Source organism: Salvelinus fontinalis, chromosome 12, assembly GCF_029448725.1.
Source record: "Salvelinus fontinalis isolate EN_2023a chromosome 12, ASM2944872v1, whole genome shotgun sequence".
In the NCBI taxonomy this organism is placed as follows: domain Eukaryota; kingdom Metazoa; phylum Chordata; class Actinopteri; order Salmoniformes; family Salmonidae; genus Salvelinus; species Salvelinus fontinalis.
In genome coordinates, this window is record NC_074676.1 from 22,569,466 (window position 1) to 22,594,589 (window position 25,124).

At 41.2% G+C, this 25,124-nt stretch overlaps 1 protein-coding gene across 1 annotated transcript in view; it reads right to left on the reverse strand.

Moving 5' to 3' along the window:
* Positions 1-24,278, reverse strand: part of LOC129866999 (hepatocyte growth factor-like) — a 36,874-nt gene extending 12,596 nt beyond the window's left edge. The window contains exons 1-10 of the mRNA XM_055940075.1: positions 23,906-24,278; positions 22,293-22,449; positions 17,466-17,578; positions 17,051-17,165; positions 16,010-16,152; positions 15,282-15,402; positions 9,466-9,584; positions 8,135-8,300; positions 7,911-8,044; positions 5,408-5,501 (exon numbers count right to left, since the gene is read on the reverse strand). Coding sequence (XP_055796050.1) covers positions 5,408-5,501; positions 7,911-8,044; positions 8,135-8,300; positions 9,466-9,584; positions 15,282-15,402; positions 16,010-16,152; positions 17,051-17,165; positions 17,466-17,578; positions 22,293-22,449; positions 23,906-23,954 — 1,211 coding nt within the window. The 5' untranslated portion in view covers positions 23,955-24,278. The remainder of the gene's footprint in view (positions 1-5,407; positions 5,502-7,910; positions 8,045-8,134; positions 8,301-9,465; positions 9,585-15,281; positions 15,403-16,009; positions 16,153-17,050; positions 17,166-17,465; positions 17,579-22,292; positions 22,450-23,905) is intronic.
* Between the last annotated feature and the right edge of the window lie 846 nt (positions 24,279-25,124).

Below are 25,124 nucleotides of genomic sequence, written 5' to 3' on the forward strand. Positions count from 1 at the left end.
TCAATCTACAGACAATACCCCATAATGACAAAACAAAAACAGGTTTTTAGAAATATTTGCAAATGTAAAAAAATAAAAATTTACATAAGTATTCAGACCCTTTGCTATGAGACTTAAAATTGAGCTCAGGTGCATCCTGTTTCCATTGATCATCCTTGAGATGTTTTTACAACTTGATTGGTGTTCACCTGTGGTAAATTAAAATGATTGGACATGTTTTGGAAAGGCACACGCTTGTCTATGTAAGATCCCACAGCAGACAGTGCATGTCAGAGCAAAAACCAAGCCATGAGGTCAAAGAAATTGTCACTCTGACAGAGCTCTAGAGTTCCTCTTTGGAGATGGGATCTCTGCAGCACAATCTCTGCAGCACTCCACCAATCAGGCGTTTATGTTAGAATGGCCAGACGGAATCCACTCCTCAGTAAAATGCACATGACAGCCCGCTTGGAGTTTGCCAAGTTGGTACCTTAAGGACTTTCAGACCATGAAAAAAGAGATTATCTGGTCTGATGAAACCAAGATTTAACTCTTTGGCCTGAATACCAAGCGTCATGTCTGGAGGAAACCTGACACCATCCCTGCGGTGAAGCTTGCTGGTAGCAGCATCACGCTGTGGGGATGTTTTTCAGCTGCAGAGAATAGGAAACTAGTCAGGATCGAGGGAAAGATGAACGGAGCCAAGTACAGAGAGATCCTTGATGAAAACCTGCTTCAGAGCGCTCAGGACCGCAGACTGGGGCGAGGGTTCACCTTCCAACAGGACATCGACCCTAAGCACACAGCCAAGACAACGCAGGAGTGGCTTCGGGACAAGTCTTTAAATGCCTTTGAGTGGCCCAGCCAGAGCCTGGACATAATACAAAACAGAAATCTCATTATTCAAATTTCTCAAACATGCAAGTATTAGGCACCATTTTAAAGATAAAATTCTCGATAATCCAGCCACAGAGTCTGATTTCAAAAATGCTTTACGATTATGTTAGGTTACCACCAAGTCACAGAAAAACCCAGCCATTTTTCCCGCCAAAGAGAGGAGTCACAAAAAGCACAAATACAGATAAAATGAATCACTAACCTTTGATGATCTTCATCAGATGACACTCATAGGACTTCATGTCACACAATACATGTATGTTAGTTCGGTAAAGTTCATATTTATATCCAAAAATCTTAATTTACATTGGCGTGTTAGATTCAGTAGTTCCAAAACATGCAGTGATATTGCAGAGAGCCATATGAATTCACAGGAATACTCATAATAAATGTTGATGAAAATACAGCTATTATACATGAAACTTTAGATACACTTCTCCTTAATGCAACCGCTGTGTCAGATTTCCAAAAAACTTTACAGAAAACGCATAATCTGAGAACGGCGCTCAGAGCCCAAACCAGCCAGAGAAATATCCGCCATGTTGGGTAGTCAACATTATTCATAAATAGCATTAGAAATATTAACTTACCTTTGATCTTCATCAGAATGCACTCCCAGGAATTGCAGTTCCACAATAAATGCTTGTTTTGTTCGATACTGTCCATCATTTATGTCCATTTATGTCAAATAGCTTCTTTTGTTAGGGCGTTTAGGAAAACAATCCACATTTACATTATTTAGCAGACGCTCTTATCCAGAGCGACTTACAAATTAGAAAGTTCATACATATTCAGCCTGGACCCCCGTGGGAAATGAACCCACAACCCTGGCGTTGCAAGCGCCATGCTCTACCAACTGAGCCACACGGGACCGAATCCAAAAGCGCGATCTGGTCCATTCGGACGAAACGTTCAAAAAGCTATATTACAGGTCCAAATTCTTGTCAAACTAAGTATAGTATCAATCTTTAAGACGTTTTTACCATAAAAGTTCAATAATGTTCCAACCGGAGAATTCCATTGTTTGTAGAAATGCACTGGAACGAGAGCAACCTCTCAAGTGAAAGAGCGTGACTGAGAACGAGGCTGTAGGCAGACCCCTTACTCAAGCATCTCCCATCCGGCCCCCCTTCACATGAGAAGCCTGAAACCACGTTCTAAAGACGGTTGACATCTAGTGGAATTCTTAGGAAGTGAAAAATAACCCATATCCCACTGTGTATTCGATAGGGGTGAGTTCAAAAACTACAAACCTCAGATTTCCCACTTCCTGTTGGATTTTTTCTCAGGTTTTTGCCTGCCATATGAGTTCTGTTATACTCACAGACATCATTCAAACAGTTTTAGAAACTTCAGAGTTTTATATCCAATATTTTTTTTATTTTTTTATTTCACCTTTATTTAACCAGGTAGGCTAGTTGAGAACAAGTTCTCATTTGCAACTGCGACCTGGCCAAGATAAAGCATAGCAGTGTGAACAGACAACAACACAGAGTTACAAATGGAGTAAACAATAAACAAGTCAATAACATGGTAGAAAAAAAAGAGAATCTATATACAATGTGTGCAAAAGGCATGAGGTAGGCAATAAATCGAGTAATTACAATTTAGCAGATTAACACTGGAGTGATAAATCATCAGATGATCATGTGCAAGAAGAGATACTGGTGTGCAAAAGAGCAGAAAAGTAAATGAATAAAAGCAGTATGGGGGGTGAGGTAGGTAAATTGGGGGGGTAGTTTACAGATGGACTATGTACAGCTGCAGCGATCGGTTAGCTGCTCGGATAGCAGATTTTTAAAGTTGTTGAGGGAGATAAAAGTCTCCAACTTCAGAGATTTTTGCAATTCGTTCCAGTCGCAGGCAGCAGAGAACTGGAAGGAAAGGCGTCCAAATGAGGTTTTGGCTTTAGGGATGATCAGTGAGATACACCTGCTGGAGCGCGAGCTACGGGTGGGTGTAGCCATCGTGACCAGTGAACTGAGATAAGGCGGCACTTTACCTAGCATAGCCTTGTAGATGACCTGGAGCCAGTGGGTCTGACGACGAACATGTAGCGAGGGCCAGCCGACTAGGGCATACAGGTCGCAGTGGTGGGTCGTATAAGGTGCTTTAGTAACAAAACGGATGGCACTGTGATAAACTGCATCCAGTTTGCTGAGTAGAGTATTGGAAGCTATTTTGTAGATGACATCGCCGAAGTCGAGGATCGGTAGGATAGTCAGTTTTACTAGGGTAAGTTTGGCGGCGTGAGTGAAGGAGGCTTTGTTGCGGAATAGAAAGCCGACTCTAGATTTGATTTTGGATTGGAGATGTTTGATATGAGTCTGGAAGGAGAGTTTGCAGTCTAGCCAGACACCTAGGTACTTATAGATGTCCACATATTCTAGGTCGGAACCGTCCAGGGTGGTGATGCTAGTCGGGCGTGTGGTGTGTGGTGTCGTCTGCATAGAGGTGGATCAGGGAATCGCCCGCAGCAAGAGCAACATCATTGATGTATACAGAGAAAAGAGTCGGCCCGAGAATTGAACCCTGTGGTACCCCCATAGAGACTGCCAGAGGACCAGACAACATGCCCTCCGATTTGACACACTGAACTCTGTCTGCAAAGTAGTTGGTGAACCAGGCAAGGCAGTCATTAGAAAAACCGAGGCTACTGAGTCTGCCGATAAGAATATGGTGATTGACAGAGTCGAAAGCCTTGGCCAGGTCGATGAAGACGGCTGCACAGTAATGTCTTTTATCGATGGCGGTTATGACATCATTTAGTACCTTGAGCGTGGCTGAGGTGCACCCGTGACCAGCTCGGAAACCGGATTGCACAGCGGAGAAGGTACGGTGGGATTCGAGATGGTCAGTGATCTGTTTGTTGACTTGGCTTTCGAAGACCTTAGATAGGCAGGGCAGGATGGATATAGGTCTGTAACAGTTTGGGTCCAGGGTGTCTCCCCCTTTGAAGAGGGGGATGACCGCGGCAGCTTTCCAATCCTTGGGGATCTCAGAAGATACGAAGGAGAGGTTGAACAGGCTGGTAATAGGGGGTGCGACAATGGCGGCGGACAGTTTCAGAAATAGGGGGTCCAGATTGTCAAGCCCAGCTGATTTGTATGGGTCCAGGTTTTCCAGCTCTTTCAGAACATCTGCTATCTGGATATGGGTAAAGGAGAAGCTGGGGATATAATATGCATATATTAGCATCTGGGACTGAGTAGGAGGCAATTCACTCTGGGCACGCTATTCATCCAAAAGTGAAAATGCTGCCCCCTGTCCCAAACAAGTTCCTGATCGATCATCTCTGGAAAGACCTGAAAATAGCTGTGTAGCAACGCTCCACATCCAACCTAACAGAGCTTGAGAGGATCTCGAGACTGTAATTGCTGCCATAGGTGCTTCAACAAAGTACTGAGTTAAGTGGCTGAATACTGATGTAAATATGTAAATTCCATTTTTTTTTTTATACATTTGCTAAAATGTCTTAAAACCTTTTTTTGCTTTGTCACTATGGGCTATTGTGTGTAGATTGATGAGGAGAGAAAACTATTTCATCCATTTTAGAATAACGCTGTTACTTAACAAATTGTGGAAAAGGTCAAGGTGTCTGAATACTTTCCGAATGCACTGTATATGCTGTCTTGGATAACTGCACAATCTTTTACACTTTTTTGGGCATGGACTCATAAAATGTCTTTAATGTATGGCTCATCAGGCTCAGGTAGCATAATTTTCATGCCGATTCATGCTATAATCAAATCGAGACATATTTATATGCTTTATATGTTTTAGACACTTCTGGTTTTGACTGGAAATACCAGGTCGCCCGGGGGAAAAGTGATTCATTCTCAGGATGAAACATTTGTAAATTACCCGGAAAATATTTAACTCTATCCCTGACCGTTTAACCCCTGGGTGGGAGCCAAGCAGAGGAGCTATTGGCTTTGAAGTGAGAAATGTTCCCGAAAAAGGAGGAGGCTCAGGTTCAGAGGTGAGGCTTGAATCATGTTCCCCAGATGCTTTTACACACACACACACACACACACACACACACACACACACACACACACACACACACACACACACACACACACACACACACACACACACACACACACACACACACACACACACACACACAGCATATGTTTTCTCTAACCCCTACCTCTGATTCTAACCCTAACTGTAACCCTAACCCTAAGCCTAACACCTACTGTAAGCTTAAAATAGCCTTTGTCTTTATGGGGACGTGGGGAATGTCCCAACGAGGGGGTCAACTACAGGTTAAAGATGCACTCTCAAACTTTTGTATGATTTCAGACAATAGTTTTGAAAGTGGTGCTCACATTTTTTGTTTACTATGTCATCAAATTGTGTACTACGTCATCCATTTTGTATGATATGTCAGGTCATGCAAAAAAAAACAACACTTCATCCGTTTACATGCGAAATTCATGTGGCTTTTCCGTATAGGTAGGGCACTCCCTCTGGCATCCACCCACACACAAACACAAAGATGTGTAGCGTGTGGTTTTGTTACCTGTTGCTGTGGTCGCTCCAGAGGGAACAGGGAAGACCTGACCTGGTCCTGGAAACCTCGCCTCTGTAGTTCTCTCCACTACCCGTGTAGCAGTCTGGAACACATACATGAGACCAAGCTAATGAAATAACAAAACATATTTATGTTAATGTAATAGAATACTACAAACCAGCCCCAGGGGAATATATTAGGAAAACTATCCTGATCTCTGGTGTCCTGACTGGTAGACCACAACATGACTGTTCTGGACCTGTTAGTTGTTTAGCACCCCCTAGTGGCAGTTTAAGTGCAGCAGTGTAGACTTGACCTGTTTGTGTCATGTGACAAGAAGCAGTTTCAGATGTGAAGCAATGTGTAAGTGTGACAGAGTAGTTACAATCATTCAAACATCATTCTTTATAAGCTTCATATGACACAATGTCTGTAAGTACATGTGTTTATTAACACAAAATAAATGTGTATCACATATAATGTTCATGTTTCCGTAAAAGATTAATAATTGAGTTAGCTGTTAGCTACTTTGCATTAGCTTCACTGCTATTTCTCTCTAGGGACACCTAGCTGAGCAATATCAAACATACAGTTGCTTTCTAGTAACTTTATTTTATATGTGTCTCTAGATTGAGTACTCTTATTCCTTATTTCATACATTTAGTACAGTTATTGTGGATGACATTCTGTGCTCTATACTACTGTAACTGAAAACATGTATGTTGTATAGCACACTGTATTACTTATACAACTAATATAAGGACAGGACATGAGACGGGAGAAGAAATTAATGTGGACATTGTTTAATGCGTTTCACAGGAAGATCATTCCAAGCATTTCAACGTAGGTAAGCAAGGGGGGGGGGGGGGGGTTACAGGTGACAAAACTAGAATATCAATACACAACAATGTACTTTTGTGTTTGTTGCAGTATCACACTGTGATTCAAGTAAACTTCCAAACCGGCACCCTGCTTCTCACTGAGTTATTTGAATGAATGCTTAGCTAACTGGATAGCTGGCTAAGGGCTACTATACATTTAGCGAGTCCAGTATAGTGAAAAGACAGGCACGGCTACCAGTAAGAGAGGAACCTCCACGTTTAGCAGTAAGGATTAAAGATTTAACGGGCTGTCATCTCGGCGCAGAGCAAGCCATCACGACATCGACAGCTTAAGTCTTCACCTACATGCCATGCTTACCTCACATCATGGAGGAAAGTAGTAAGGAAAATTCTACGCAGAAAGATGAAAACATTAAAGAGAAACATGGAGCATTCGATTCACAGTCTATAAGTTCGCGCTCTTACAAATCATCAGTGAGTTTGAGGTCGTCAGCCAGTTCAAGGGCTAGTATAGTCATTGCCAAAGCGAGAAAAGTGAAGTTGGCTTTGTCTTTGGAAAGGCCAAGCTGGCTCCCCAGCCAGAACTCACTATCCCTAGACTGGAACTATGCGCAGCCGTGGTCGCAGTCCAGATCGCAGAGTTGATAGTTGAGGAGATGGATCTGAAGTTTGACAGCATCATATACTATTCGGACAGCAAAGTGGTGCTTGGGAACATCCACAACCAAACAAGGCAGTTCTACGTCTACGTGAGCAACAGAGTTCAGCGTATCTGGCAATCCATGTCCCCAGACCAATGGATGTACGTGCCCACAGATCTCTACCCAGCTGACCATGAGTTTAGATCCTCAGCAACACGACATGGCTGTCTGGACCAGTTTTTCTTCAGAATCCTGCCCTGCACTCCTCCAAATCTCTAGAGTTGTTTGGCCTTATCAACTCTGCTTCCGACTCTGAGATACGGCCACAGGTGACTTCTAATGTCACTCAAGTCTCCAAGAACCTGCTGAGCTCCAAACGCTGTGAGCGTTTCTCCAAATGGAACAGAAGAAGGAAGCTATGAACCGTTGGATAGAGAGGAGAAAGAAGCTAATGTCCAATGGGACATTATACTTCTCCTCTCTATCCAATGGTTCATAGCATCCTTCTTCTCTCTATCCGATGGGACAGAGCCTCACCTCACTGTCCAATGTGTCAGAGCTAGTTTGATTATGTGGAGTGGTCTGTCATTACCAGAGTCCTACAAATGTGGGATCTTAACTTGACCTATATTGTTACAGCAAAATAATTCACAGTGGTGGAAAAAGTAGCCAATTGTCATACTTGAGTAAAAGTAAAGATAACTTAATAGAAAATGACTCAAGTGAAAGTTACCCAGTAAAATACTACTTCAGTAAAAGTCTACTCATCTACTCATTCCAGGGTTTTTCTTTATTTTTACTATTTTCTACATTATAGAATAATAGTGAAGACATCAAAACTATGAAATAACACATATGGAATCATGTAGTAACCAAAAAAGTGTTAAACAAATCAAATAGATTCTTCAAATTAGCCACCTGTTGTCTTGATGACAGCTTTGCACACTCTACAGCACTCATTGAGCTATGACTGTCTGAGACCTGAAGACTTGTATCATCTCCTGGGGCTATGTTACAATAGGCTCTCACCTTGAGGTTCAGTGTTCTGTTTGCCACAGCGGGGGATGTTAGTGCAGAACGCTGTGCGAACGTTAGGGTCTGAAGTGAAGCACCATGGGAGGTCACGTCCATCTGGGTTCCTGCAGTTGTTCTCCCTCAGGTCTCTGAAACACACACACACACAATAAAGATAGATTCACACAAAGACAAACATATTGTGTGTAGGGCTGTCGATACAAGTGTGGTTCACTCACTTGCAGCGGTAGTTCTGTGGAACGTATGAGTGGTTGTGGGGGTACTGCGAGTCCCAGCGTTGACAGATCACCCCACTGGGTGTTACTGCTACTGACCCTCTGTAGCCCTCACCTTGACCCCGGAAACACCTAGTAGTCACATCCACCTCTACCACACTGTCTGTGGCTGAGAGAGGGAGAGAGAGAAAGAGACAGAGATTAAACATAGCCATATCACCTATACCCTCTGTTATACTGAAATAGTTTCTCCTTGAGGCCAACGTGCCACTCAGACACTGTAACAAAGACAAGGCTGACTTGGACTTAACTGCTCTATACAATACATTGTACCCATTTAGCTGATGAATTAAGTTGCAATAAGAAGGAAATAATTCTGACTCAATTTTCCCAGAAATATACAGTAGCCTATTAGCTGTCCAGAATCTAAACTGACAGTTTTCTGTGGATCTGTCTGAAAATAGACTGCTACTAGTAAGGATAATTAAGACAGGTACAGGGAATATAACAGGCCAAAACAATATAACTCTTTGTTTCTATGTTTTTTTTTCTGCCTTGGTTTCAATAACACAACGTTTAAGGGTTAGACCATAAAACTAGACTGGGTTGACTTCCAAGGCCTGTATCAGATTCTACAATGAGACAAAGAAAGAGTCCAACTGAAAAGACGGTATCTTGTAAAGACCCAGTTCCAGAGCTCCTGATTACTTGAACAGAGCAGAGCAGAGAAGAGCCAGACAGAGAAAAACAAAACACACTTGCAGCGTTTAAGTGCTGTTCTCTGTCAACCTTCTATAGACTCTCTTCACTTCAGCCCTCAACAAGCAGAAATATGATGACTATAGAGATGTATTTCTCTCTCTTCCTCTCTTGCATAAACAGGTACACACACACCCCTCATCTTGTATGTAACTGGAGCATAATGTGTGTGACACTGTGTGTCTGACATGAGGTTTATATAGCAGAGTACCTGAGCTTTCTAAAGTGTGTGTGCATACACGTTTGTGTTTGTGTACACATGTACTGTATGTGTGTGTCTTTGTGTGCGTGTGTGCATGCATGTGTGTGTGCTTGTGCGTGCGTGTGTGTTTCTGTGTGTGAAAAGCACTAGAATTACAGGACAGTCACAAGGGCCTGTTAAGAACAATAAACAGTGAATGAAGCAGGACACCAGAGTAAAATGAGAGGGTGTGTGTTCCTTCAAACAGCATTCCTCATCGTTAGCCAATCAGAGAGAGAGGAGGGGGCGGAATGACAGGTAAAGGAAGCTGTAAATTTGGAGTAGTTACTCACACCACACACAGACACACATGCATGCACACACAGACACTCACAGCAGGCTGTGATGTTGCAGTACTCCCAGAGTGTGTGTGGGTTTGTGGTGAAACACCACGGTCGTTGACGTCCATCTGGGTTCCTACAGTAGTTATCAACCAGGCCTTTATCAGGATACCTGCAACACAACACACAGAGGGAAGAGTAGGATTTCAACAAGTCATTGGGACAGATGGAGATACACATGAGCAATGAGGTTAACTGGTTAACTGACTTGTTCACGGGCAGAAAGACAGATTTTTACCTTATCAGCTCCGGGATTCGATCCAGCAACCTTTCAGTTACTGACCCAATGCTCTAACTACTAGGCTACCTGCCGCCCCGTGGGTGATTGAAAGATGAACTGAGGTCCACACTCCAGTCCAGTTGGTGGATTTATTGCAGCTTAAAGTTGGTTGCCAATCAACATAAAAAGTCCACAGAAGAAGAAGAAAAAGACTGAAGGAGGAAAGATTACTAGAAACTAACTAGGTTTCCCTTTAATTTGTGGATTAATTGTCTGAGTAGAGAACACACAATTTTGTATGACTCAAAATGACCCCAATTTCTACAAAGACCCAGAAAAAAAGGACCTTGTGCATGTCAGTTAAAATGTGACTCATTTCAGGAAACTAGGCATATGTCACTGGTCACTACTTCACAGCAGAGACATTTGAACGTAAACTTTTTTTTAAATCAAAATGTGTTTTTTGGCAGAAATGACTTCTGGAACAGGTAAACTTTCCTGTGCCTTAATAACAAACCCGTATGTCATCTGTAAATATGAGTAAAATTGTTAAATTACGAGCCTAGTTGGTTTAGCCACAGAAAAAGACAGCAATGATTGGCTGAGATAATGAGTGGGCTGGACATGATGAAAGATGAGTTTGGATTGGTCTGCCATATACTGTAGCACGCTTCTGTCTATTTGAGCTGGTCAGTATGCGTGGATAATCCTGTCTAACGCAGCTTTTAGAACTGCATAAGTGTTGCTCTCCACTTTCTGGAGGACCGAGTTTTGAAATCAGTGGAATTAGAGTATGATAGCTAAGGAGATGAAGAAACACCTGTCTATGGATTACATCTTCAAACTAAGGGCAACATTGGCATCTGTGACAGGGATGATGTATACGGGTAAGATAGTCTAGCAAGCTACATTTTTAGATATTACACATTTCTAATTTTGGCAGAAAATTGTATTTATTTCAAGTTAAAGTATACTGTAAGCTAGCTAGCTAACGTTAGCTGGCTGGCTCGCCAGCTAACATTACGTGCATGATCTTATTATTCGTATCTCAGAGCCAATTGCTTTGGTAGTTATAGCCTAATGTTAGCTAGCTAACATTGAACCTGGTTGGTTAGCTACCTGCAAATTCATGCAAGGTGGTAATGTCATGAGTTGGGATCATGGTTCATTGTTTGCTAGCTAGCTACATGGCTTAACAAAAGACTCCACTGTGCAAGTATCGATTTCAATAGAATGTCACTGCGACAACTGTTGATAGACGTAGCTGGTAAAGTCGCTCTGGCTATCTTCTCCAATTTCAGCGCACTCTCATCTGATTGTGCCAGAGTGCATAATAACTGACAAATCTATGAACGATCAATACCCATTGAATATGGCCGGTGTCAGTAAACGTTGGGGAAAAAGTGTTAATTGTTGCCAGGAGCACAGCTGCAGTCACCAACTCTCTGGATAACATAAAAATAGCCTAACCAGCTCTGCTAGGGCAAGTAAAATGGTCAATGAGCTCTCATTAGTGTCTGGAAAAAGCCAACGTTAGCTAGTTAGCTTGGGTGCTTGACTGCTGTTTTTAGGACAGAACGCTTGGATCAACCCTTAAAGAGATGGGTGGGGCTAAAGCTTAAGAGGGTGGAAACAATGCTGAATGGGTGTAGACAACTATGAGGTCTCCAGTGCATACCAAAACATTCATAGGCAATTTTCTCAAAAGTGAGGTTACAAGGATGTGACCATAAAAAAAGGCCTAAAATTACATACCCAAATCCAACTACCTGTTGCTCAGGACCTGAAGCAAGGATATGCATAATCTTGATACCATTTGAAAGGAAACACATTGCCGTTTGTGGAAATGTGAAATTAATGTAGGATAATATATTGCAGATCATCAAAAGTATTAATGAACAAAAACAAATGTTACATGCAACTATATTTTTACTGATTTACAGTTCATATAAGGAAATCAGCCAATTGAAAAACAATTATAAGGCCCTAATTTATGGATTTCACTTGACTGGGAATACAGATATGCATCTGTTGATCACAGAAACCAAGAGCTAGGATCGTGTATCAAATAACCAGTCAGTATCGGGTGTGACCACCATTTACCTAATGCAGCGTGACACATCTCTTTTGCATCGAGTTAATCAGGCTGTTGATTGTGGCCTGTGGAATGTTGTCCCACTCCTCTTCAACGGCTGTGCGAAGTTACTGGATATTGGCGGGAACTGGAACACGTTCTCGTACGCGTCGATTCAGAGCATCCCTAACATGCTCAATGGGTGACATGTTCAGTGAATATGCAGGCCATGGAAGAATTGGGACATTTTAAGCTTCCAGGAATTGTTTCCAGATACTTGTGACAGGGGGCCGTGCATTATCATGCTAAAACATCAGGTGATGGCGGCGGATGAATGACACGACAATGGGCCTCAGGATTTCGTCATGGTATCTATGTGCATTTAAATTGCCATAGATGAAAATGCAACTGTGTTCGTTGCCCGTAGCTTATGCCTGCCTGCCCATACCATAACCACATCGCCACCATGGGGCACTGTGTTCACAATGTGGACATCAGCAAACCGTTCGCCCACACGACTTCATGCACGTGGTCTGAGGTTGTGAGGCCGGTTGGACGTACTGCCAAATTCTCTAAAATGCAGTAATCATGACAATTGCACGCTCCCTCAAAACTTGAGACATCTGTGGCATTGTGTTGTGTGACAAAACTGCACATTTTAGCGTGGCCTTTTATCCTCCCCAGCAAAAGGTATACCTTGTGTAATGATTATGCTCTTGATATGCCACACATGTCAGGTAGATGGCAAAGGATCAATGCTCACTAAAAGGGATGTAAACAAATTTGTGCACAACATTTGAGAGAAATAAGCTTTTTGTGCATCTTGAACATTTCTGGGATTTTTTATTTCAGCTCATGAAACATTGGACCAACATTTTACACGTTCCATTCATATTTTTGTTCAGTGTAGATTTAAGTCAAAACTTTAACTCTGCCACTCAGGAACATTCACTGTCTTCTTGATAAGCCAGTCCAGTGTAGATGTGGCCTTGTGTTTTAGGTTATTGTCCAGCTGAAAGGTGAATTCATCTCCCAGTGTCTGGTGGAAAGCAGACTGAACAATGTTTTCCTCAGGGACTATGCCTGTGCTTAGCTCCATTCTGTTTATTTTTTTATCTTGAACAACTCCCTTAACATTTACAAGCATACCCATAACATGATGCAGCCACTATGCTTGAAAATATGGAGAGTAGTACTCACTAATGTGTTGTATTAGATTTGCACCAACATAACACTTAGTTTTCAGGACATAAGGATTTGAAGTGTTACTATAGTGCCTTGTTGCAAACAGGATGCATGTTTTGGAATATTTGTATCTACAGGCTTCCTTCTTTTCACGCTGTCAATATTGTGAAATAAATACAGTTTTGTGGATCCATCCCCAGTTTTTATTCTATCACAGCCAATTCTATCACAGCCAATTATACGTTAACATTATGGAGTATTGTGTATGTAGGCCAGTGACCAAACATCTACATTTAAACCATTTTAAATGTTTCCACAACAAAATGTGGAAAAAGCTAAAGGGTGTGAATATTTTCTAAAGGCACTGTAAGTGTGTGTGTGTGTGTGTGTGTGTGTGTGTGTGTGTGTGTGTGTGTGTACACTGAGTGTACAAAACATTAAGAACACCTGCTCTTTCCATGACACAGACTGTCCAGGTGAAAGCTATGATCTCTTATTGATGTCACTTGTTAAATCCACTTCAGTCAGTGTAGATAAAGGGGAGAAGACAGGTTAAAGAAAGCTTTTCAAACCTTGAAGCAATTGAGATATGGATTGTGTATATGTGCCATTCAGAGGGTGAATGGGCAAGACAAATTTAAGTGCCTTTGAATGGGGTTTGTTTCAAGAAATTATTGAGTAAATATACATTTATTTATTTGTGTTCTGCTAATCTAAAGTCAATGAGTTTTTGCAAGTTATTATTATCTATTTTTTTGTCAATTTAACATTTATTAAATAAATTGTTCTTACTTGACTTGTTTTTTGCGTCTTTACTTAAAATAATAAAGTATTAGTCAGACACGTGGATTTTGGGGTAAAAACACGTGATTTATTTATATGTGTTGTATGTTTTTGGAAGTTATGAATACTTATTAGTGCCTTGTGACTGTTTTTAGAAGATTGTGGGTAATTCAATATTTTTGGACTTCATGATACTTTTACACAATGTTGTATTGCATGTTTGAAGAAAGAAAAGTAGATTTATAAAATAGTATTAAACAGTTTGCTGTGCAATTAGTGGGTAATTGATCATGATGAATGGATATCAAAACAATTGGTCAAATGCACGTGCAATAAAAAGACAAGCCATTCCCACCATCAACAAGATCATGTGAGCCACTCTTAATGACAGGGGCTAATGCATTATCATGTAATGCTTACAGCTCTTCTTCCAGTTACTGCTAGAGGAATGTGCTGAACAATTCCTGCACAGGTGGGTTAAAATGACAAATCTTCAAATACATAAAACAACATTAAACATGAAGACACAATCACTGAAAATGTGTAATCAGAACTACTTACTACTTACACTTGAAAAGAAAATGGTAATGAAGATTAATCCTTTAAGAACGGACCCTACATTTCTATGTTCACTACAACACATATTCATGTACAAGCAACTTCAATCTTTATAGTTCAGATTAGATTTTGTATTTGTAAACTTAAAAAGATAACCATAATACTCATCATATAGCTACTTTATGTATTGAACACTGAAGTACATTGAGTTGGGTTACTTGAATGGTTCTAGGCAACTGGTTTCCACCCAAAAATGTTGTTAGCAGAACTAATTACTTTTTATAGTGCAGGTGTTCTCCATCTCATTCCTCCTGGTGATAGATTTAATACTCACCACTGCATCCTGTATCAAAAGGTTGGCTGGCCCTCATTAAAGTCCCTTAGATCAATGCATTACTCCATTTGTGTTTACAAAGCCCTACTACACAAGCTTCCAACTTACCGAATTTCATTGTTAACGTATAAAAGAATGAGATAACCAACCCAGTGAATGGGTTTGGTAACTATTCAGATTTCTTGATTCTCCATGTAATTTGGCAAGTCAGCTTTTAGTTTTCATGCGCCACATTTTTGGAATCACTTAAACAATGAATTACATCTGGATTCCCTGGTGCCACTAGGGCATTTTAAACCCCGGAGGATAAATGACTTCACCGAGGTGTGCATTTGTTTTGAAACATTGATGTAATAACTTGTTTATGATGGCTGTGATGTTGGTGATGTTATATCTATATATCTATATATATAATAATAATAAAAAAATGTAATACTAACAGAGATTCAAAGGTGCTGAGGGCATCTTCATCACAGAGGTGAAGGGTGTGTGCGTGTGTGTGATTGTATGTGTGTCCTGCCCCAGCAGCAGGTGGTGTGGATTAGTGTTAGACTTGTTAACACGTCTTTAATCATCCCTTTGTTTCTGTAATGAAGAGGCCCCAGAGCCTCATACTGAGAGAAAGTGAGAGTGTGTGTGTTTGTGTGTCTGTTACCTCTTGGGGTGGAAGAGGTGTTTGTGTGGTTCCTCCAGGTCCCAGCGCTGACACTCCCACCCTGTCTCTGTGTGATCCATGGGACCTCTGTAGCTCTCCCCGTTACAGCTCACACACTCCACTGGACACACACAAGGGTGATATTTTAATCTTCTCACATGCCATGGACATTATTTTTTGCATATACTGTACTTCATAAACAACATGAGGTGCTGTACCACAAATGTTTCCAGATAATTGTCCTGTCTATCTATTTAGAATGTAATGTAAAATGAGTCAACAATCAGTGTGTGTGTGTGTCCGTCCGTCCGTGGGTTTGGTTGTCTTATGTTCCAGTGTTCGTCATTACTGGAAACTTATTTTGAAATCAACCTAAGCAGTCATTTTTCCTTTGACCAGAATAAACACTCTCTCTGGACAGACCCACTACATTTCCTCAGACTCTGACAACAACCCAGTAGATTCCTCACTCACTCACACACATCCCTGATAGTCTTGTATATTCTCATACACACCTAATCACATCACTGTCAGCTGTTTATTAACTATACAGACAGAAAATAATATCCACAGAGGATCATTTATCCTGTGACAGTTTGCATTCTTCAGTTGTAGATACCACAGCAGGCTATGGTCCAGTGCCACAGGGAGAAGGGAGAGCTCATATCTAACAGTACACTTAAATGGTGTTCGGTAAAAGGAAATGGACATGTGTGTATGTGTCCTACCTTGTGAGCATTGAGGTACTCCACAGTCCTGGTGTCTGACATTGGGGTCTGTAGTGAAACACCATGGTCCTGAGGTAGCATTGTCAGGGTTACGACAGTAGTTCTCTCTCAGGTCCTTCTTCCTGTTCCTCCTCGGTAGGAAACTGGAGCAAGAGAAGGACTTCAGTTAGTGTTAATCAATATCTCCCAACATCAGGACAATATTCCCTTTCTATCTGGTGCAGAAAGTTGAGAAGCAGAAGGGAAATCTCCATTGCGTAGTGTAGATCAGGCTTGCTCCATGTGTTGTGAAACATGTGGTAGTTAAACATCACTGAGTCATACACATCTACGTACTGACTGAGGTCCTCACTAGATTGTGGTTTTGTTTGCCGAGTCACATGATCATTTGGTTTATATGGGTCACAGCTGAAACAGTTTGGAAGGCACAGAGTTAGGCAACATAATGCAACATATGGTAACGGTGTGATGGAGGTGTGTGTGCTTTCCCCAGTGTGAGCTCACTGGAGAGGAGGAAGGAGAAGAGGAGAAAATATGAGAATGGGGAGGAAAGAGAGGAACACGAGAAGACATGGGAGGAAGAGTAAGGATGAGGAAGCTGGGGGTTGTTATGGTTGGTTGTCCTCTGGTTGTGCAGCTCTAATGAACTTCTGGCACGAGACGTCTCTGTTATCTCTCTCTTGCTGTCCTCTCCCGCCTGTCCCTCTCTATCTCGCTCACTTTCTCTCTCTCTGTTCCCGTAACAAGGCTGCATGTCATCATCCTCTGCTACTATCTCTGTATCAGGGCTGCTGTTTGTCACAGGTTGTATACTTTATCACTAAATTAATTAGGTTTTACTACAGTGTAAACTCTCTCTCTCACACACACACACACATACAGTATATAAACAGTGTGACTACAACAGGAAATGATCCCTGACTGTGTAGTGTTAGAGTGAGGTCAGAGAGGACTAGTACTGATGAATAACTGGTCCCTTAGGACTAATCACCATCCTATGTATACACACACACGCACACACACACACAGGCTCTAGCTTACTTGTGTTCGTGAGGGATAGGAGAGGCCCATGCCTGGCACTTTATTCCACTGGCTGTTACTGACCTCCTCCCTCTGTAGTTCACTCCTGTCCCTACTATGCACTCCTGCACATAGGCTACAGAGAAAGAGAAAGAGTCAACAAAAGGAATGGAAAAACAGACTGAGTGTTTGCAAGAACGGAATCTGAAAAAATATGTTTTTCTGTTTTACTCATCTGACAGAGCATATTAAGACAGGTCTCACATCTACCATAATGCTCCATTTCACTGTTACCAATATGTGAGAATACTAACCCGGCTACCAAACTCTGACGATACAAGGAGAAAGAGATGCAGTCCTGCTTTAGACACATAGTGTGAGCACTGCAGTGCCTTTCTACTGAGAGAGAGAGAGAAAAATATATATAGTACAATACATTTCTTCTGGTAGAGTTGGTAGTTGAAGTCGTGTTGGCTATGGACTCCTGGTGAGTTCCTGTCGAATGAAAGCCACTGGCATTTCCTGTTTTTCTGATCGTACAGAAATGCTCTAGAGAGAGAGAAACAGAGAGAGAAAGAGAGAGATATTGATCGATTTACGTAATATAATAATTTACAGGCATGTTTATCTAAAGCAACTTACAATTAACATGCAGATAGTAGACTATTAACATGGTCTCAGTCTCACTGAAGAAACGTCACATTTCAAAGTCTAAGCTTAAGCATTCATTCTGAATGGTTAAATTAACCTGTTGAGGATGGGGGCGCTGTTGAGACTATTTATGCTAATCGTGTAATTTTTGAAACGGCTTCCCACAAAATCCTTGATCGTACAATATGCATATTATTATTATTATTGGATAGAAAACAGTCTATAGTTTCTATAGGAGTTGAAATTTTGTCTCTAAGTGGAACAGAGCCAATTCTACAGCAATTTCCCTGACATGGAGTCAGATTTCAGAAATTTTGGCCACTGTTCTGGAGTCAGTTAAAAGGGCACTGTTATTGCTATGACTATACGGACACTGCTTACGTCTTCCCCTGGATGCCTTTACGTGATGACGATTTGAATGGGGTCGATTGCGCGTTCACAGGCCCTATAAATAAAAAAACCCTGTAGGTAGGAGCTCCTTTGCAGCTGCGTAATGCGCGTGGAGGACATCGACCTGCTATTTTTCCAAGCGTTAGTTTAGCCTGTTATATTTTTCCGGTCATGTTTTTACTCGTTATAGGAGTTAAAAACATCATAAGGTAGTTAATTTCAAGCGTTTTATAGCAATTTATATCCGTTTAGTGCGATTTTGGGACATTTATTTCTTTAACGCTGTGAATAGCTGGGCACGCTCCCAGTTCATCCCGAACGCAGTTGGCATTTCCACATGGCAAGAGGACAGCTTTCCACCAAAAGACGATTACTCCCAAGAAAGGATCCTTTGCCCAAGATACTGATGGAAGAACAGCTCAAAGTAGGACATTTTTATTATGATAAATCGTGTTTCTGTCGAAAAATTTTAGTGGCTTAGGACGCCATGTTTTTTGACGTAGCTTCGCTTGGCGCAAACTGTATTGAAAAGTAAGGATAAATTAAAAAATGTAATTCCGCAATTGTATTAAGAATTAAATTGTCTATCAATCGATGTCCACCCTATATTTTTTAGTCACGTTTATGAGTATTTATGTATAAGAGTAGATCACTGTCTAAGTGGCGCAAGGACATTTTCTGACCAGCTGAGCTACATTTCACATTGTCTAACCATGATTTTGGTGGCTAAATATAAACATTTTCGATCAAACTCTATATGGATTGTGTAATATGATGTTACAGGAGTGTCATCTGAAGAATTCTGAGAAGGTTAGTGAAAAAATTAATATATTTTGGCGATGTTGACTTTTATCGCTCACTTTGGCTAGAATCAATGCTGGGCTGCTATGTGCTATGTGCTATGCTAATATAACGATTTATTGTGTTTTCGCTGTAAGACACTTAGAAAATCTGAAATATTGTCTGTATTCACAGGATCTGTGTCTTTCGATTCGTGTATGCTGTGTATTTTTACGAAATGTTTGATGATTAGTAAGTAGGTAAACACGTTGCTCTAAGTAGTTTTTCTATTCCATTTGTGACGGTGGGTGCAATTGTAACCTATGCCATCTACCTGAAATATGCACTTTTTTCTAACAAAACCTATCCCATACCATAAATATGTTATCAGACTGTCATCTAATGAGTTTTTTTCTTGGTTAGGGGCTATAAATATCTTAGTTTAGCCGAATTGGTGATAGCTACTGGTGTTGGTGGACAAATAAAAGATGGTGGATTATGCTAATGTGTTTTTAGGTAATAGATGTACATCTTTACATATTGTGTCTTCCCTGTAAAACATTTTAAAAATCGGACATGTTGACTGGATTCACAAGATCTGTGTCTTTCATTAGCTGTATTGGACTTTAATGTGTGAAAGTTAAATATTTTAAAAAAATATTTTTTTTGAATTTCGCGGCACTGGTTTTTCAGTGGGGGTGGGGGGGGAGTGCCGCTAGCGGCACACTCATCCTAGACAGGTTAACCTGTTGGGGATGGGGGCGCTGTTTAGACTATTTATGCTAATGTGGCTAATTTTTTAAACGGCTTCCCACAAAATCCTTGATCGTACAATATGCATATTATTATTATTATTGGATAGAAAACAGTCTATAGTTTCTATAGGAGTTGAAATTTTGTCTCTAAGTGGAACAGAGCCCATTCTACAGCAATTTCCCTGACATGGAGTCAGATTTGAGAAACGTTGGCCACTTTTCTGAAGTCATTTAAACGGGCACTGTCGTTGCTATGACTATACGGACACTTCTTACGTCTTCCCCTGGATGCCTTTACGTGATGACGATTCCAACGGGCTCGATTGCTCGTTCACAGGCCCTACAAATGAAAAAAACCTTTAGCTAGCAAGTCTTTTCTTGCTGCGTAACGCGCGTGGAAGACACCGACCCTCTCCTGTTCCAAGCGTTAGTTTAGCCTGTTATATTTCTCCGGTCATCTCTTCACTCGTTATAGGAGTTACAAACATCACAAAGTAGTTAATTTAAAGCGTTTTATAGCAATTTATATCCGTTTAGTGCGATTTTGGGACATTTATTTTTGCAACGATGTGAAAAGTTGGGCACGCTTTTCAGTTCATCCCGAACGTAGTTGACATTTCCACATGGCAAGAGGACAGCTTTCCACCAAAAGACGATTTCTCCCAAGAAAGGATCCTTTGCCCAAGATACTGATGGAAGAACAGCTCAAGGTAGGACATTTTTATTATGATAAATCGTGTTTCTGTCGAAACATTTTAGTGGCTTAGGACGCCATGTTTTTTGACGTAGCTTCGCTTGGCGCAAACTGTATTGAAAAGTAAGGATAAATTAAAAAATGTAATAACGCAATTGTATTAAGAATTAAATTGTCTATCAATCCCTGTCCACCCTATATTTTTTAGTCACGTTTATGAGTATTTATGTATAAGAGTAGATCACTGTCTAAGTGGCGCAAGGACGTTTTCTTTACCAGCTTGTCTACATTTCACATTGTCTAACCATGATTTTGGTGGCTAAATATAAACATTTTCGATCAAACTGTATATGCATGTTGTAATGTGATGTTACAGGAGTGTCATCGGAAGAATTCTGAGAAGGTTAGTGAAAAAATTAATATCTTTTGGCGATGTTGACTTTTATCGCTCACTTTGGCTAGAATCAATGCTGGGCTGCTAATTGCTATGTGCTAAGCTAATATAACGATTTATTGTGTTTTCGCTGTAAGACACTTAGAAAATCTGAAATATTGTCTGTATTCACAGGATCTGTGTCTTTCGATTCGTGTATGCTGTGTATTTTTACGAAATGTTTGATGATTAGTAGTTAGGTAAACACGTTGCTCATTGTAATTATTCTAGTCCATTTGTGATGGTGGGTGCAATTGTAAACTATGCCATATACCTGAAATATGCACTTTTTTCTAACAAAACCTATCCCATACCATAAATATGTTATCAGACTGTCATCTAATGAGTTTTTTTGTTGGTTAGGGGCTATAAATATCTTAGTTTAGCCGAATTGGTGATGGCTACTGGTGTTGGTGGACAAATAAAAGATGGTGGATTATGCTAATGTGTTTTTAGGTAATAGATGTACATCTTTACATATTGTGTCTTCCCTGTAAAACATTTTAAAAATCGGAAATGTTGACTGGATTCATAAGATCTGTGTCTTTCATTAGCTGTATTGGACTTTAATGTGTGAAAGTTAAATATTTTAAAAAAATATTTTTTTTGAATTTCGCGGCACTGGTTTTTCAGTGGGGGGGGGGGGGGGAGTGCCGCTAGCGCCACGCTGATCCTAGACAGGTTAAGGGTTAAGGTTTGGGATAAGGAAAACATTTTGACATAACAGTTTAGTTTAGGCATTCATTTGGAATGGTAAAGGTAAGGGTTAAGTTTTGGGATAGGTTTTAAACAAATAAATTGAAAAACGAGTGCCTAGCACTGGCATTGAACACGTGACCCTTGGAGCCGGAGCAAGTTCACGGTTAAGTTTAAGCATTAATTTGGAATGGTTGAGGTAAGGGTTAATGGTTAAGGTTTGGGATAGGGTTAAAAGCCCCCCTCAAAAAATGAGTACCTAGCAATGAGATTGAACATGCGAACCTCAGAGCCGGAACTCATGGCTTGCCATCCGCGTCCAGAACACCCTAGCAAACCCCAAGCTACTTCATGATAATAGCGCTCACCGTTGGCCCTAGTGGCCAGTTTTGAAGTCATCTCTCAACGTCCTGCATACCTGGACGGACGTCGGATTTCGAAGTGGATCTTGAGCAACCTGGCTGAGACTATACTATGTGTCCTGAATTGAAATAGGATTGACCCCGAGCCTGCTACTGCTGAGAAGAGATATCAGAGAGGACTCAGTCTGCAAGGGGAAACCTAGTCCTGCACACCAGACTCAAGCTTGCTGCTGCTGAACGACACTAAGAGAAAGCAGACTTCTCATTAGAGAATGGGAGGGTACTAGACTATAGTAAGCGTTAGAGCTGCCATATTTACAATGGAGAGTTTGTACTGCTGCCAAGGAAAGCCAGGGGACAATAAATATATTTACCTACAGGTGAAAAACAATCCCCAGAGAAGCCAAAACATCATACGGAGATGGGAAAGTTATAGAAGCATAGCAGGTGAAGCTACAGGCACAGAACCACAGGAGTTTTTTCACAGATGCACCACACGTACCTGCAGGTGAAGAGTAGTCGCTTGTTGCGGCTGCAGCCCCGGGCACACTTCACTACGCTCAACTTCCTGCTTATAGTCTGGAGGGCGGAGTCTGGCAGCTGGACCAATCGCACACTATCGCTTCTCTGGTAGTCCTGCAATGCATTCCTCCTGCACTCTAGTGTACACACACACACACACACACACACACACACACACACACACACACACACACACACACACACACACACACACACACACACACACACACACACACACACACACACACACACACACACACACACACAGCATAAAGGTGTTGAATGCAGTGTCCACCCCCTAGCCAGTGAGGCTGCGTTGATGTTCCCACCAGGACTGAGACAAAACCAGCAGCATTATGATGTGTCAATTAGCCTGGTTCCACTACCTCATGACTTAATGGGATGCATTCCCTCTCTCTGTCTCTGTCTTTCACGTTCACACACACACACACACACACACACACACACACACACACACACACACACACACACACACACACACACACACACACACACACACACACACACACACACACACACACACACACACACACACACACACACACAGCTTCTCTCAATCCCCCTCCCTCTCCAGCAGGGATTGATAGATGAATTATGTTGTTTCTCATCACCACACCATGCTGTGTTGACTCATATGTGAACACATAAACAGCCCAGTAGCAGACAGTCAGGCTATGTGTATGTTTCTTAATACTCCGGTATTTTCCTCAATAAAAGTAATAGAGAAAAAAGTGCGTAACTTAATATGAACCATATTCTGGATAAATACCTAGCCTACACAAGTATTATCAATAGCCTATAACAAACATTATATACTTTTCTTCTAAATAGTGAAAGCACTGGGATCAGAGAGTCCATGTCAGACTCATCTAGAAGCTTTAGAATGAGTGATTATCGTGAGAAAAACTGCAAATTTACATCGTCTATAGTTCCACCAGCATATCTATAGCTGAATGGAGATGTGAGAGCTGGAGCTGCTGCACGTGCTTCTACCTGAGAGGCTGCATCTGGTGCTACAGATCGTTAGACACAGTTTAATATATATATAAAAATAGGCGGGCAGCCAAGCACACAGGGTTCTCTGGGCTTTTCAAAAATAATGTTATGCAAGTTTGCTGTAGAATCATCACAGAAAGTCTATAGAGATGGGGTTCACAATTTCTCCATTCCCCACAGAAAGCATCGCAAAATGTTTTTGTTGTTTATGTTAACAGTTAAATTTTGTAGGATGACAGTCTTTTTTATCTAATCAAAGATCTTCTGCCCTGACATGTTACATTTGCAAGATCGAGAGATGGTAGTCAGTTAGAATGGAAAACTTGCTCAGCTGACTGCAAGGTAACAGATTTTAGGTTATGGGTCTGCAAAAAAAATACAAATCAATAAACTCCACCATTCGACATTAGGCTAAGGACCTACCTTCGTAATATAAGATTTTATTAAATCACAAATGCAATGTAGGCTGAGCTAAGTTTTGGTGGGACCAGGCTGGAGAAAAGTTAAACAACTATGCTGAATCTCAATAACAAGCTGCAAGGCTGAATTCCTATTACGACTGTCTCCTCAACTTACCAGAATAGTGGACAATTAAGAGCATAAAAATAATGTTGTAAATCCACATGGTTGCTTCAAAGGCTGTTCACGATATCCAAACTATTACCGATATGATATCCCAATAATAGTAAAGGTATTGCCGTCCGTTGATAAAGTCCAGACGACGGTACGAAGAGACTGGGGATTTTCACTCAGCTACAGCAGAGATGCCTCTGAGCAGAAACACACCGTGTGGACCTCTCTCTCTCTCTCTCAGCGCCAGCCATATTACACACTGTCAGTTCTCCTCCCACTTTACTCCTCTACCCCACTCACTCACTGTTGAACAATATGTTGGGTAGGTATATCAGTGGAAAATCAGTGGAAAAGTCCCAGTGATGACAGCATGATACACATGAGCTAAAGTATCAGAGTTTATCTCAGCTTCTATAAACAGCTCTGTCTTCATGGGTGACACACAGCATCCTCAACCAGGATGAACTACCTCCTCTCCTCCATATCTCCTGGGACTTAGGGAATCACCTCGCCTCCTTTATAATCGATCACACACACACACACACACACACACACACACACACACACACACACACACACACACACACACACACACACACACACACACACACACACACACACACACACACACACACACACACACACACACTATGCATCTTCATTTTTATCTCTCTCTTTTTCTAGATGACTAATAGGAGGTTTTTTGTTACTCAGAAAGAAACCGCAGAGTCACTCTCCATGATAATAAACAATCCCTGCCAATGAATCAGGGACTTTCACTCTCATAACCACACACACACGTGCACGCACACACACACACACCCCTGTAACTAGAAGCAGATGTGTACAGATCACTCACATGCTTTGGGTTGAGTAAAACTCCATTAGTTCAATCTAACAATCTGATAGAAGCATGTGTGTGTGTGCTTTCAGATATTAGACTGAGATTAGAGCTCTGGTAGCGCTCTGTTACATATCACTGGAACCATTTAAGACTGCACGATTTAGTGTTCAGCACCTTGGTTTGTTTGGCTTCTGTAAGATATGGCTAAGAATGTCCACTTAACAGGTCCTCCACATGCACTCTGTAACCATCCAGTTCAACCTGCCACATTTAGGAGTTAATAAAGGTGCAGGCACATTCTATTATTTTTAATTTATTTTGTATCTTCATCTTTACTACGCGTTGTTGGACCTGTATGTAAGTATTTCACTGTTACTC